This window comes from Phodopus roborovskii, unplaced genomic scaffold, assembly GCF_943737965.1.
Source record: "Phodopus roborovskii unplaced genomic scaffold, PHOROB, whole genome shotgun sequence".
Lineage (NCBI taxonomy): Eukaryota > Metazoa > Chordata > Mammalia > Rodentia > Cricetidae > Phodopus > Phodopus roborovskii.
In genome coordinates, this window is record NW_026126636.1 from 12,925,370 (window position 1) to 12,941,718 (window position 16,349).

A 16,349-nucleotide genomic window follows, 5' to 3' on the forward strand; every position below is an offset into this window, starting at 1 on the left:
CTGTGGGTGTCTGCTTCTGTTTCCATCAGCTACTAGATGAGGGCTCTGTGATGGTGGATAAGTTAGCCATCAATCTCATTATCAGGGAAGGGAATATAAGGTAGCCTTTCCACGTTGCTCATATTGTTAGTAGGGGTCATCCTTGTAGGTCTCTGGACATTTATCTGTAGTCATTTTTCTCTTCAAACCTATAATGGCTCTCCCTATTATTCTCTCTCTCTCTCTCTCTCTCTCTCTCTCTCTCTCTGTCTCTCTCTCTCTCTGTCTCTCTTGCTTTTGTCTATTCCTCCGCTGTCCTCTCTTCCCCTTCTCTGTCTCCTAACTTCTCCACTCACTGCTCCCCCAACTCCCAATATGCTCAGGAGATCTTGTTCCCTTCCTCTTCTGTGAGGGACCTTGTATGAATCTCTTAGGTTCTTCCTTGTATCCCAGGTGGTGTGTATTATAGCCTGGTGATCCTTTGCTCTGTCTAAAATCCATATATGAGTGAATACATACCATGTTCTTCTTTTTGTATTTTTGTGTTACCCCACTCAGGCTTGTTTCTTCAAGTTCCATGCATTTGCCTGCCAATTTCAAGATTCCATTGTTTTTTTCCTACTGAGTAGTATTCCATTGTGTAAATGTGCCACATCTTCTTTATCCATTCTTCAGTTGAGGGGCATCTAGGTTGCTTCCAGGTTCTTGCTATTACAAATAATGCTGCTGTAAACATAGTTGAGCAGATGTCCTTGTTGCATGGATGGGGATCATTTGGGTATATGCCTAGGAGCAGAATTGCCGATTCCTGTGGTAAACCCATTTCCATTTTCCTGAGGAACTGCCAAACTGATCTCCAAAATGGCTGTATGAGTTTGCACTCTCACCAGCAGTGGAGGAGTGTTCCCCTTTCTCCACATCCTCTCCAGCATGAGTTGTCATTAGTGTTTCTAATTTTAGTCATTCTGGCAGGAGTGAGATGGTATCTCAGAGTTGTTTTGATTTGCATTTCCCTGATGGTTAAGGCTGAGTACTTTCTTAAGAGTCTTTCAGCCATTTTCGATTCCTCTATTGAGAATTCTCTATTCAGTTATGTACACATTTTTTAAAATTAATTATTTTTTATTTTACATGTCGATCCTAGTTCCTTCTCCCTCCCTCTCTCCCTCTTTCCCTCTTATCCTCTCTGCCCCCTCACATGCACCCTGACCACCTTCCCCTCTCATCCCCCCACCCCAATTCCACATGTAGGGCTATGCCATCCAGGTGGGGTCATGTAAATCTGTCAAATCATTTGAAGTAGGGACTAGGACTTCTCTCCTGTCTCTAGGTAAAGCAGTATCCCTCCATGGGGGATGTGTCCACAATGTCCTTTTGTGCACCAGGAATACATCCTGGTTCCACTGTCTGAGGTCCCTTGGACTGCTCAGTCCTTCTAGCTGAGACCCATATTCAGGGGGGCCTGAGTCAGTCCCATGCTGGATTCCCAGCTATCAATCTGGGGGCCCGTTAGCTCCTCCTTGTTCAGGTCAGCTAGTACCTGTTGGAAACAGAAGCAAATACCCATAACTAAACACTGAATTGAACTAGAAGCCAGATACAGAGGGAAAGGACAAGACCAGGTATCAGAAACACGTAGAGACAGCTGTACACTTTTTAATATGGTTATTTGGTGTTTTGGTGAGTAGTTTCTTGAGTTCTTTGTATAATAATTATATGAAGCATATATAATTAAAATGTACACTATGTATTTAATATGTCTTCACATATATGACGTATTATATATGATATATTATAGTAGCATGAAATACATCATATGACATATAATTAATTATTTACATATATAGGAAATTATTAGTTAGAGCCTGCACATGAGAGAAATCATGTAGTATTTGGCAATGTCATTGATATTGTGATAGATGCACAAGTATCTCTTCAGAGAATAATCTTCAAGAATGACACATGCAAAGACAATATAAAGACATATATGTGCACATATATACACATTTACATATATATGTATGACACATTTTTATGGTAAGAAATTTGAAAACCTCAGGCTACTTTTTTATTATATATTTTTATCTATCCATCAAAAATGTGACTGATCTCAAGATAAATGTATATCAATCTTAAAAAAATACTAGAGATTTGTCAGGGGGGAAAACTTAAGAAATGATGGTGAGATAGTGATATAATTTGAGCTACTTAAAATTAATACACATTTAAACATTTCCCTTCTTAGTGTATTGATGTCATTAAATTTGTCTGTTTCAGGTGAAAAGATCATGGTTATTAAGAACTTGCCAATGGGGATTTTGTTCTTCTCTCAAACAGCTGTTGGGATTCTTGGCAATTGGTCAATTTTTCTTCCTTATTCCATGTCTCTATTCACTGGAAAAAATCTGATGCCAAAAGACCAGATATTATGGCATCTGTCTTTTGCCAATTCTTTAGTTATTATCTCAAGAGTAATCCCTCACATACTGGCACAGCTGGGCTTGCAAAATCTCCTGGATGACCTTTTGTGTAAACTTACTCTCTACAGTAATCGAGTGTCCCGGGCCATTTCCCTGCACTGCACCTGCCTCTTGGGTTGCTTCCAAGCAATCACAATCAGCCCCAGCAACACAAGATTCACGAAGCTTAAACACTCAGTCTGCAAGTACATGGTTCAGTCCTGCTCACTCAGCTGGCTTGTGTATCTGCTTCTAAACAGCAAAACAGCTATAGATGTGATTGGATCTGGTACTAAGAAAAACTTCACCAAGAAAATCAAGTTGGGGTACTGCTCAGCATTTCTTTTTGGCAATTCTTTAACTGTACTACATCTGATATTGATTCGTTTCACTGATGGTTTGTGTTTGGGTCTCATGGTCTGGACCAGTATCTTTATGGTGAGCATCCTCTACAGGCACAAGAGTCAGTTACAGTACATCCACAGTGCTCAGCATTCCCTCCACGTTTCCCCTGAAGATAGAGCCACAAAAACGATCTTGATCCTTGTGTGTACCTTTGTCCTCTCTTACTCAATGTCATTCATATTACTTATGTATACCATGTTATTTAACAATCCAAATCTTTGGATAATCAACATATTTACATTCCTAGACACGTGTTTCCCCACATTTTGCCCATTCATCCTAATCAGTAGTAATAAATCTGCTCCAAAGAGTCATTTTCCCTGCTGTAGATGAAGGTAATTTAACATGGTGATTTGGGTGTAATGATAAATTCAAATATTCTTTTGTCCATTATTGATTTTATACTCAGCCATTGCAACAAGCCACAATATCACACAGCAATTGTACAGCCCCCTATCCTGAGATAACTCAGGAGAATTAAGGATTCTCCTGATGAATGAAGCTAGTACAAATTTGTACTTGGCATTATAATCCCATTAATGAATTGCATTTTCTTCCTGTAGTTTATTCCTTTCTATAACAAACTTGGGATTTACTTCCCACACTTTAGCACTATCTGCTCATTTAATGGGAACAAATTCCTCCCATGCATTTAGAATTCTACTGATTATACTCCCTAGCTATGTGTAAATACCCGTTCCCATGAAAAGGTCCTTGTTTACTGATTACATTTCTTAGTTATGTACGAGGCCTGTTTCTCAATATCAGGTCCTTGTTCCCCTCTCCATTGTAATTGCAGAGATCTGCTTTTCTGCTAGTATCCTTATCGACAGGCATTTGGTCAGTGTTTAGGGCCCAGGAAAAAGCATCCTATCTAAGACATTCTCAGATATCCAAGGACATAGAATTACGATGTACCCAAAGTTGTTGATTCATAGCTGCCTAGATAGATAGAAAAAGCAAGTATGCCCTGGTTTTAACCTCACTGGCAGCTGGAGAAGTGATTGCCTAAAGTGACACTGCACTAAAAGATTCTCAAACTTCTTGTTTTATTAACTCAAGATTATAGCGTAGAAAACTACTGCTCCCCCTTTCCCCTGAGAAGATAAAGAGAAGGGTAATGAGACCATTCGGTCATCCTCAGGGAAAAGTTAACATTCCTGAATGCCTGTGCCACCACTGAGATCAGAGCACTAGAAGGCCTGGTGTCTTTTTCCTGTGCAAATTAAACTTAGTCCCTCTGTTTGATCTACAGCCCCAAGCAGTTGATGCTAAAAGTTTCTCTTAGATATTTTAGTTTATTTTTCTGTGTGTAAGTCTTATCTTCCTTGCTGACCCTGAGATACTCAAGCCTCATTGAATTGTAAAAAGAATTACTGTTGCAAATGTGCGTCTACCTCTACCCCCAAGAACTGGGGAGAGATATAGAAGCAGAGAAATAGATAGATAAAAAGAGGAACAGAGACAGAAAATGAATAGAGAAACAGAACAGCAAGAGAGAAAGAGAGCAGAAGAATTAAGGAACATGAAGATGAACATTGCTATGTTAGTCACTTCCTTTTCCCTCACATTTTACTTCCTTTGCTTATTTGTAATTTGTTTTTTTGATCTCAGAATGAAATTTTATAAGCTGGACTTTTATTAAAGTTTTCAATTACCAGGTGTTACTAAGCATGTCAGTGACTGGAAATTAAGTGTCAACAGTTGTTGTAACTATTGTAATGCTGGATAAATGGTTCCATGATATTAAGAGATCTCCTTGTTTTCATTCCAAATCTATGGAATAAGAGATCATCATGGACTGAAGAGTATCTTGTGCTTACAGGTATCAAATCAGCTGTTGAGGTATGAATTTCACTGCAGTCACAGCCTGGACTCTACTCCCACTACTGCAACTGAATGAGAAAACAAAATCCCAAGCTCCCTGGCAAATTCAGAGTAACATGTTTGTGTGACCAACAACATGGTATTTAGTCATGTTTTAGCTTCACTAATGTTCTGCTTCTGATCTCATGGTCTGGGCTTGTGGCTCCACTTCTAGGTTTCTCTATGGCAAGAAGAGCCAATGATGCATTGTATATTGCTGGTGGCCATGACTGAGAAGCAGCAGTTGACAAGTGAGCTTCTGGAGTTTAGCCCACTAGAAAGAAAAGCACTAATGGGTGAATCTCAGAGAGGCAAGGCCCCAAAGCTACAGCTCCTGAATTCCTCTTGCTACTGCTATGCCTTTACATGTCAGCCACTATCATATTTCTCTGGTAACTGGCAGTGTTAATGGGCGTGTGGAGATCCCCACTGGCTTTAATGTAGTATTTTTATCTCATGGAAGTATCCCACCCTACTGGGCATTTTTACCTATGATTATTATGAAGATGATTTCCTCTTAACCTGTACTGTTTAATTGAAGCAACGATTTTGTACAGTAATAGCGTTAATTTAAATAGAATTTTGATGATTGAGGATGCTTAGCAAATGTCATAATGGATTAAGATAGAGATTCGTTTAGTGGGAAAACTAATACAGGAAAAGGTAGAATGTAGTGTTGTCCTCACCCGTGATGAAGTAGGGGCTGCAGAGGATATAAAGTAAGAATGAGGAGGTGTAACAGAGCTGGGACTTTTGTGTTTCTCTTGAGGAGCCATATAGAAGAAATTGAGTTCCAGAGGCTAGGCTAGTTCAAGTTCTTTTAATCTTAATATTGGGAGATATGTTCACAGGTTTCAGTGTGAATCATAGCTAAACCAAATCTTTAAATAATGACTCAGGGATAGATTGAGACCTGTTTGCTAATGGCTTTGAGGGAGAACATCTTAGGGAGCAACTGAAAGTTTACAAAGACACTTTTAATACTTTAGCAATGGACTCATTGAGGTCAGGATACACAAACAATGGCAGCCTGGCTTTTGCTACTGATGTAGCTTTCTTACAAGGATGGGTTGATGATCAGAGGTGAGGATTAATTCCTTGTACCCATTTCTGCCCTCAATTTCCTGATATGACTTAATTTGAAAAACTGTTGATGAAACTCCCAGGGCTTAAAATAGAAATGACTGATATTTTTTCATATACAAAAGTTTAGATTTATCATATTTTGAAGATTTTTTTATAAGCTTACCTTTTGAGATAAATAACAAAATTATTCATCCCTTTGTAACAGCAATATGTAGCTAGTTTGTAAAAGAATTAGCCGAGAAAAATACCTTGCTTGCTTACACTTTGTTAATCTATGGTAAATTGCTTGATCATGAATGTGAATGGGTTCTTGGGAATAATTTATTTTTTTCACCTGTAATCATAAAATGTTTAATTATGTAAGGGAAATGAGGAACATGTTGCTTTTCACCTGTATTTATTTCAATTATCCAGTTGAAAAGTAGAATGTAACGGCATTGCAATTTGTATACGGCTGGAAAGTTTTTTCTGGGATATATAAGTTTTAAAGTAAAAATAAAGAGAGATGATAGAGAGACCATAAAGGTGTGTTGTATGTGTGTGTTTCCCTTTCTCACTAGCCCCAGAGAATTAAGTTTTCCCCAACTCTCCATCCCTAGAGAATTAAGTTTAAGTCCCTCAGATAGAAAAGTCAATTAAGTGATTAGTCCACTGAGTCCATGTCTCCCCTCCAATTCCTGAGCTGCTTAAGTCTAGTCCTTACAGCAGTATAGATTTATGAGAAAAATGTCCATAATCTTGAGAAGAGAAAAACATATTTCTCTTCCTCTGAAGTGAAGGAAATAAGAATTTAAACAAGATCAGAGGAAGGCCCAAGTTTCAGGTCTGGAGCAACATTAAAGAGAGACCCGAGCCTCAGGCCTGGAGCACTTCAGTGGGAAGCCTGAAGCCCAGTCTGGAAGCAGCAGCAGAGGGTGGCCTGAGCTTCAGACCCAGAAGCAGCATCAGAGGGACCAAGAGCCTCAGACTCAGGAAATGTGTCAGAAGGAGGCCCAAACCTCAGGCCCAGGAGCATGGAGTGACTATCAAGTGAGACAAAGCCTCAGTTTCCAGCAGTACCATCCAGAAACTATCAGAGGAAATTCCTCCAGGAAAGAACCAGTGTAACAGTCAGCATCCTTCTTGGTTAGAAATATCCCTTCGCTAAATTGACCACTGGACCCTCAGCCCCACCTACAGTTCCAATGGGAGGGGCATCCACCAGAGATGTAGCCCCACCTGCACCTCAGGGACCACCTGAGCCTTGGGCTATCTCACCAGGAGTAGTACTCACCAGATGCTCTGTTCTGCTTGCACCCCTGAAGGAGCATTCAACAGAGCCACAGCCCCCACCTATACCAATTGGTGAAAGAGAGACCTCCTGAAGCACAAGCTCTACCGATAACCAATTAAAGGAAGAGATGTGTAGATGATAAGGCAAGAACACACTGAACAATATAAAGAGCAACACGACACCACTAGAAACTAGTGGTACTACACAAGCAAGACCTGAAAATCCCAATGCTGAGGAAGTAGAAGAAAATGACCTAAAATAACTCTATCAGGATGACTGAAGTCTTTAAAAAAGAAATGAAAATTACCTTAAAGAAATGGCAGAATAGGCAAACATAAAATTGGAAGATATAAACAAATCCCTTAAAGAAAACCAAGAAAAACCAATCAAACAAGTTAAACAAATGATTTAAGAGTTGAAATCTGAAATAGAAGCAATAAAGAAAACATAAACCAAGGGAATTATTGAAATGGCAAGTCTGGGTAAACTGTTAGGAACTATAAGTGCAAACATCAACAACAGAACACAAGAGATGAAAGAGAAGTTCAGTCATTGAAGATTTGATAGAGGAAATAGATTCTCGGTCAAAGGAAAATTTAAATCCAACAAACCTTTAACACACACATGCAAGAAATTCTGGACACCAAGAAAAGAATGAACCTAAGAATAATTTGGATAGAAGAAGAAAAAGAAGTCCAACTCAAATGCACAAAAAATATATTCAACAAAATCATAGAAGAAAACTTTCCCAACCTAAAGAATGACATGCCTGTGAACATCCAAGAGGGTTACAGAATTCCAAATAGACTGAATAAAAAAGTTGCCTTGCCACATAATCAAAATAATAAACATCCCAAATAAAGAAATATTATTAAGAGGTGCAAAGCAGAAAGGCCAGGTAACTTATAATTGCAGACCTATCAGTATAACACCTGACTTCTCAACAGAAACAATGAAATCCAAAAGGTCCTGGTCAGCCCAGGACTAGTATATCAAGCAAAGCTTTCAATCACTATAGATGGAGAAAATAATATATTCTATGACAAAAGCAGATTTAAACAATACCAATCCACAAAATTCTGCCATACAGAGTACTGGAAGGAAAAATCCAACCCCAAAAGTTAGCTACACGCACAAAAACTTAGGCAATAGATAATCCCACATTGCTAAAAGCCAAAAAAAAAGGGGGGGGGGGACACACAAGCAATACCATCACCACTACCACTACCAAATCCCAAACTAACAAGAATCAACAATCAATGGTCATTAATATTCCTTAATATGAATGTTCTTAATTCACTTATGAAAAGACACAGGCTAACAGGATGGATATGAAGACAGAAGTTTGAGTAGGGGAAAGAACAGAGGAGAGCAAGAAAAGAGATACAATAGTAGAGGGAGCCATTGTAAGTTTAAAGAGAAATCCAGCACTAGGGAAATGTTCATAGACCTACAAGGATGATCCCAACTAACAATCTAAGCAATAGGGGAGAGGCTACTTTAAATGTCCTTCCTATATAATGAGATTGATCACTACCTTATGTGCATCTTAGAACCTTCATCTAGTAGCTAATGGAAGCAGAAGCAGACATCTGCAGCTAAACACTGAGCTGAACTCCTGGAATCCAGTTGCAGAGAGGGAGGAGTGATGGATAAAGGGGCCAAGACCAGGATAGAGAAACCCACAGAAACAGCTGACCTGAACAAGTGGAAGGTCGTGGACCTCAGACTGATAGCTGGGAAAGCATCATTGGACTGACCCAGATCCCCTGAACGTGGGTCTCAGTTAGGAGACCTGGGCAGCCTGTGGGACCTCTGGCGGTGGAACCAGGATATATTCCTAGTGCATGAATGGACTTTGGGAGCACATTCCCCATGGAGTTTTAATCCTTTAGCCTAGAGACACGAGGTGGTGCCTAGGCCCTACCCCAAATGACTTGACAGATTTTGATGATCCATCATGGAAGGCCTCACCCTCCCTGGGGAGTGAATGGGGGATGTGATGGGGTTCAGTGGGGGACATGGGACTATGGGAGGGAGAGGGAACTTGGATTGATATGTAACATAAGAAAAAAATAATAAAAAATAAAAAATAGAAGTAAAGCCCTCAAGTTGACAAGATGCACAGTCAACCTGATTCTCACTTCCTAAGCCTCAGTGCCCTTGTCTCCCTTGTCATTTCTACCTGGTGATTTCAGCCGTCTCAGATGTTGTTTTCATCTGCATTCCCCTGACCCTGGCTTGATCTGTCACTAATAACTCTAATCCTTTCAGGGATTTGTACAAGGTGCAGGTTTTATTCTGAGATGATTTCTAATCTCTATGCAGACACCACCACTGCACTAAAGGGTGAAATGATTTTCACCTCCCAGCAGGATGACTTCCCTGTGCACCAAGCCTTTATCTCAGGGATGGAACACCTTCCTCTGAATACTCTCTGAGTGTGACCACATATTTTTTTTTTTTTAGATATGTTCTACGAATATTGTCCAGAACTGACCAGGATCTCATGGGCTTGTGCAATTCACTAACTTTAGCCTACATGTGTGCATGACTAGCTAGAACAAATAAATGTTTGTGGTAGCCTACTTTGCCCCTGAGATGTGGGGCTTTCACAGAGCTCCTGAGGGAGGCCTGTTTCCTGTATAGTCTCCATCTGACTTGATTTTATGGTATCAATTCCTTGGACCTCATATTGTGACATACTTGTATCAAAACTTGGTTTTGGGTCGTGAATTGGTTTTACCACAAAACTGGGAGATTCTGGAGTTAACTCTTGTTTTCCCAATGTAGGTTCCCCCCTGAAAGAAACCAAAAGATAAGCATACTGTAGTTAAAAGTGCCAGAATGACAGTCTAACAAATGGTACTAAAAATGAGATTACATCCTCTCCTCAAGTAGTCATTCCATCTATGGAATGACTGACACACTGTTTAGCAGTAAAACCAGGAACAATTGAGGTTTACTATATTCCTGTGTATGTTGTCGATTTTAGAGAAGATTCCGTGTGGAGCTGAGAAGAAGGTATGTTCTGTGTTTGGATGAAATATTCTATAGATGTCTGTTAAACCAAACTGGATCATAACTTCTGTTAGTTCCTTTGTTTCTTTGTTAAATTTCTGTTTGGTTGTCCTATCTAGTGGTGGGGTGCTGAAGTCTTCCACTATGAGTGTGTGAGGTTTTATGCAAGCTTTGAGTTTTAGTAGCATTTCTTTTATGAATGTAGGTGCCTTTGTATTTGGGGCATAGATGTTCAGAATTAAGACTTTTGTACTGATAGATATCTCCTGTGATGAATATAAAATGACCTTCTTTGTCCCTTTTGATTGATTTTAGTTTGAAGTCTAACTTAGTATATTAGGATAGCTACACCTGCTTATTTCTTGAGTCTATTTGATTGGAAAACCTTTTCCCAACCCTTAACTTATGTATGTCTGTCTTTGAAGTTGAGGTGTGTTTCTTGTGTGGAGCAGAAGGATGGATTATGTCTTGGTATCCATTTTGTTAGCTTGTATCTTTTTTTAGGCAAGTTACAACCATTAATAATGAGGGATGTTAATGACCATTATTGTTAACTCTTGTTTGTTTTGGATTTGTTGTTGTTGGTAGTATTATGTGTGGATTTCCCTCCATTCTTCTTTTGGCTATTGGCTAAGTGGAATTATCTGTTGCCTATGTTTTTGTGGGTGTAGTTGACTTCCTTGGGTTGGAGTTTTCCTTCTAGAACTTTTTGTAAGGCTGTATTAGTTGATAACTATTGTTTAAATCTGGTTCTGCCATGGAATATCAGTATTCAAGCACTACAGCCTTGGATTTGGAGTTCAAATCTCTCTTTTCAGCTACTTAGATGGTCAAATGTTAGCCTGAGCTATATGAGACCCTCTCTCAATCAAAATTCCCATCTAAACCAGTAGTTCAGTAATTCCTTGATGCAATAGCACATACCTGTAATTTCTGCACTCAGAAGACAAAGGCAGGTGGATAAAGAGTTTAAGGTTTTTTTAAGCCACATTTTTAATAATTTTTTTAAAAAATTTACATGTTGATCCCAGTTCCCTCTCTCTCCCTTCCTCCCTCCCTCCTACCCGTCTCTGCCCCCTCACATGCACCCTGACCACCCTCCCCTCCCATCCTCCCACCCCAATTCCACATATAGGGCAATGCCATCCAGGGGGTCATGTAGATCTGTCAAGTAATTTGAAGTAGGACTTCTCTCCTGTCTCTAGGTTAAGGCAGTATCCCTCCATGGGGGATGTGTCCTTTAGCCACATTTTTAATTCATACTTTTACTTAGGTCATAGCAAACTCTGTCAAGAAAGCAAATAAACAAAAATAATAACAAAACTCAGCCATCCCACTTGTGGATGAGAACTCCTGAGAAGAAGCTGTGTCTGCAGAGACAGATCAATGAATTAATATTTTTATGAAATGACTGAAATGTTGTAGGTCTAGAGGCTGATCAACTTATCTTGGGCTTGCTATTCCTTGCCCGTATCTGTGTCTTGTGGAGTAGTCACCAGAGAAGACTGCTTGGACATGAGTTCAAGCCAACAGAAAGTTCTTATTAGTTTTGTGGTGACTACACTGGATGTCTGGGATGCATAAAAATAATGTCCTGGTTGACACACCAGTTAAGAAGAACAGTTATCTAGAAGTGGAAGTTCAGAAGCCCAAAAGCAAGACTAGCACATTTAGAGACTTCCCCAGAACTATGGACTTTGATGGATTAGGCCTTTGCTTTTGTTTTTGCAGATGTTATTGTTTATGTGCTCAGTTTTGCAGCCTGACTAGCACTTCCATCATGGAGTCAGTTGTGCTAAGATCTGTGGGCCAGCTGAGTTCTGGAGCCCTATTACAGTATGAACTAACATATTGTGACTACTAGATATAAACCTTTTGGAATCTATTAACTTAGCTAACCACCAACTTCTACCAACTCAAAAGCTAAGAATGTCATCAAAGGGTATCTTGGGCCTGTAGAAAAGCCTTCCCTCATCTTGCTGTAATGACCTCTCTGATGTACCCACCATTGTATTTTAAACTTGAATTTACTTATGGCTTTCTTTGTTATATAAAACTAAAAACCTTCATAAACTGCTTCCATGTTGGCATGTGGACTTCCATGTTGGCATGTGGAATTTGCGGTAAATTATCTCTGGCCCATGGCCACCCAAAATGGCTACAGAATAATCTATTGATTATGTTGTTTGTTTTTTACTCCTATACTCTTGTTTTTTTTGGGGAGGGAGGGGGAACACCACCCGGCTCCCAAATAAAGCACACACAGAGGCTCTTTTAGCTATGAATGCCCAGCCTTAATTTAGCGTGTTTCTTGCCAGCTTTTAACTTAAATTATCCCATCTGTCTTTGGGCTCAGGGCTTTTATCTTTCTCTATTCCTGTATACTTTTTCTTTCCTTCTTACTCCATGTCTGGCTGCATAATGGGGTGGCTCCTGAAGTCCTCCTCCTTCTCTCTCATTCCATGATCCTTCTTTTCTCCCAGATTTCTCCTGATATTTGTCCTTGCTGCCTGCCAGCCCTGCCTATTCCTGTCTTCTGCCATGTTTATCTCTTTATTAGGCCATCAGGTGTTTTAGACAGGCACAGTAACACAGCTTCACCGAGTTAAACAAGTGTAGCATAAACAAATGTAACATACATTAATATTTCCTAACACTCTTATTCCTTTTAAGATGAGAGCTGTGGTTTTGTGTTCATAATTATAATGCCACAATGCTGGGTTCTGAGAATGATCCATTTTTCCCCAGAGAGATGGCCTGAATAGAAGCCAAGTGTCTTCATGGACACCATCTGGTGTTATTTCCTCAGGTGGATCGGTGAAGAGTTAATTCCAGGACTGTGGACCTCCTTTGGTTTGGCTGAAGGTATATTACATTTATTCTCAGTTGGCTAATCAAGATCCTAATTTGATAGAAAGCTTTTATTGGTATGTTTTCAATGCATTTGTTTTAAAATATCTAGTTTATTTGCTTTGAAAGCATTTTGCGGTGTGGGTTTTGTTTTGTAAACACTGATTTGCATGCTTGGTTGCTTTTAGATCTCTAAAGGCATTTTGGATTTTGTTTGGTTTGGGAATATTGAAGGCATATTAAGTTCCATTTTGTTTGTCTTGATTTTCTTTGTCTTGAAATGTGCTTGATTCATTCTCAATTGGCCTTTGATACTGACCTTCCTCCTCAAATGCATCATTCTACATTCTTCTGCTGCTTCTCCTCTGATGTTGCCAAACCTTTAGCTTAGAGATTTTATGTGTTCCTGATGATAAACTCACTAAAGGCAAGAGCCACCTGTTCCCTCCCACCTGGAAATGTGGAGGTGTCATAAGGAACAACTTACATCATGCAATGCCTCATAGGGGAACATAACACACACTATTTTCCTGGACCAGAAGGAACTTATTTGCCTTGTCTGGGACAACACATAGGAGGGATTGGTCACCCAGGGTCTACCACCTTTGTGTGAACACACAGGCTAACTGCCGAGCCAAAGGAGAAGAAAGCCTAACAGTAAAAACTGATAAAGTCAATTCCAAAAGCATCATAAAAGGCTGGCACAGACTGCAAATTAAACCACCTCTGAGACTTTATCCTTCCCCACTCAATGTAGCCAACATCAATAAAACAAACAGCTTCATTCGCTGGTGGGGATGTGAGAAAGCAAAGGGCACTTACTGTGGGTAGGGATTGTGGGTAGGGATGGGGATTGGCTCAACACCTATGAAAGGTAGTGGGAGGCTCTTCAGGGAGCCGGAGACTGACCTCCTTCAAGACCTAGCTACACAACTTTTGGGCATATACCCAAAAGACTCCACAACTTACTACAGAGATAGTTTCTCATCCATGTTTATTGCTAAATGCTTAACATAGTCCTAGGCAATAATTCTTAACACAAAAGGCTCTGTAAAAAGCCTGACAAAATTGCAATTCATAATAAATGTCAAATAACCAATTTGAGAGTGAATTTAGATAACATAAAAGCTAAATCTTTTATAGAGTTTATATCAAACCTAAAGATAAATACTAAAATGATTCCCTACTCATCTTTTTCCCTCACTTCGCTTCCTTATCTCTGTCTATCATACGGTTTTGAGCAGCATTTTTTCCCTTTTACCTCATGCATATATTAAAAAGTGTTCTTTTATTGACTGGATTGTAGTGATGCACACCTTTAATCCCAGCCCTCAGGAGGCAGAGGCAGAGCATCTCTGTGAGTCTGAGACCAGGTGGTTTACGAGTTAGTTCTAGGACAGCTGGAGTGGTTACACAGAGATATCCTGTTTCAAAACAAAAACAAAACAACAAACAAAACAAAACCCTAAACAAACAAAAAGTGTCTGTCATACAAAACCAGTCCTAAAATTCCTACAGTATGGCCTCTCAGTTTAGCCAGAGTAGGGGACTCCTATCAAATGAAGCTATGGCTGTATCCTCTTGATAGCATTCCTGGGTGTATATATTGAGACTCATCTTCAATAATTATTGATGGTTTTCCATTTCTGTCTTTTGACTGATCCATCCTACTAAACATTGCTTCTGTGTTCTGTTGCTTCTGTTATTCTAGGAATAATCCTAACCAAGGAGGTGAAAAACCTCTAACAGTGACATTTTAAATCTCCAAAAAGTAGACAAAGAAAGAAAGTAGGAGAGTAGAATACCTCCCATGGTTATGGAATGGCAGAAAAAACGGTGTGAAAATGATCCTACTGCCAAAATAAAGTTACAGGCTTAATACAATCCTATTTTTTTTTTAAAGAATCACCACAGTACCCATTACAGAAAAAGAAGAAAAGCCTAAATTCATATGGAGGTACAGAAGTTAGAGTTACCAAAGGAACCTGAGCAAAAAGAACAATCATAGAAGGATTGCCATTGAAGATGTCAGCTTCCAGAGTTATTTAAAAGAGAAAAAAAAACCCAGCATGGTACTGGTACAAAAGCAGACTTGTACATCAGTGGGACAAATAAAAGACCCAAACGTGAGGGAAAGCTGGTAACAAAACAAAGAGGGATGCAGAATGACAGGTTTGCATCACCACACATAGCAGCATCTGGCCTTGCCAGTGAATTTGTGTTGGTGGCCACACCCCTTTGGGCTTGGTTTCTGGTGCAGACTTCACTGCTTTAAAGTAAATAAGCTCTCTTGGGTCAAGGAGAGCATCAGAGGGGTAGAGACTGCATCTTCTGGAGCGGGAACACCGAGGTGGTTCTTTACTATTACCCGTGTAAGTTGTTCCCTAATAAAACACCCATTTACCGTTTATCTTGGGTCTAGGGAACTCATTGCAATCCCACCTTCAACCACAGGCTGTGCTCACACCTGCATTGAAGGAGTCGGGGCCTTTGAGGAATGTTGAAGTCAAAAGAAAGAATGAGACTTCTATCTCTTCTCCCATGTCAACAATAAATTCAGTCATAAAATAACCATCAGCAGTTTGTGCAGTAATGGAGTTATGACAATGGTTTCACTTGCCCTGAAAGGTATTCCCAAGAGTTTCACTATATATTGCTGTGAAGAGGAGACAAGCATCTCTCTGACAGATGATTCTATTCACCTTTTGATAAACTATCACTCCTTGGTGGCATTTTTATTGTGGTAAAATATAGATAACATGAAATAAAATACTTGGCCAATTTCATTCAAATTGAGTTGCTGTAAATACATTCTTTTTACTGTAGGGTCGTCACAGCACTCCTACCCTGAAATTTTTACATCAAGCAGAAAAGGAACTGTGTCCACTAAACACTGATGTTAGAATTCCTGTTCTCCGCAGCTCTGGTGAACCACTGATGAGTCTATGACTTCATTTTATGTACCATCTATATGAAGAGTTATGTAGTTAGCTTTTGTCTGGCTTGGTACACTTAGATTAATGTCACTTCATGCATTCTACATGAATATCAATATGTTATCTGTTCTTCCATCCTTTGGCATTTCTGTTGTTTCCAGCTCCTGGCTACTGGGACAACCCTATGGATTCTGCTTGTGTCCTTTCTTTCAGTTCTCCGAATTAGAGTGGGATTGGTGAATTTCAGTATTGCTTTTGTGTCTTTGCTTGCTTGTCTCTTGAGATAGTGCTTTGTGTAGCCCAGATTGGGCTTCAATTCAATTTGTAAGCCAGAATGACCTTGAATTCCTGATGATTCTGTTTCTTTCTTTTGGGAGCTGGAAGTACACATACTGCCATCACAGCAATGAATTACTGAATTGAATGGCAAGGTTTTAAAAGACAGTGTTTCATTTAGCCTAGGCGGAGATCTAG

The 16,349-nt window shown here is 39.6% G+C and overlaps 1 protein-coding gene across 1 annotated transcript; it reads left to right on the forward strand.

Moving 5' to 3' along the window:
• Positions 1–2,231: 2,231 nt before the first annotated feature.
• Positions 2,232–3,176, forward strand: LOC127238451 (vomeronasal type-1 receptor 4). The gene has a single exon (XM_051207069.1). The coding sequence runs from the start codon at positions 2,232–2,234 to the stop codon at positions 3,174–3,176; it is 945 nt and encodes a 314-aa protein (XP_051063026.1).
• The last annotated feature ends 13,173 nt before the right edge of the window (positions 3,177–16,349 follow it).

Bases quoted from the DNA above. Each gene is read 5' to 3' on its own strand.
- LOC127238451 (XM_051207069.1), top strand. From the start codon at position 2,232: ATGTCATTAAATTTGTCTGTTTCAGGTGAAAAGATCATGGTTATTAAG.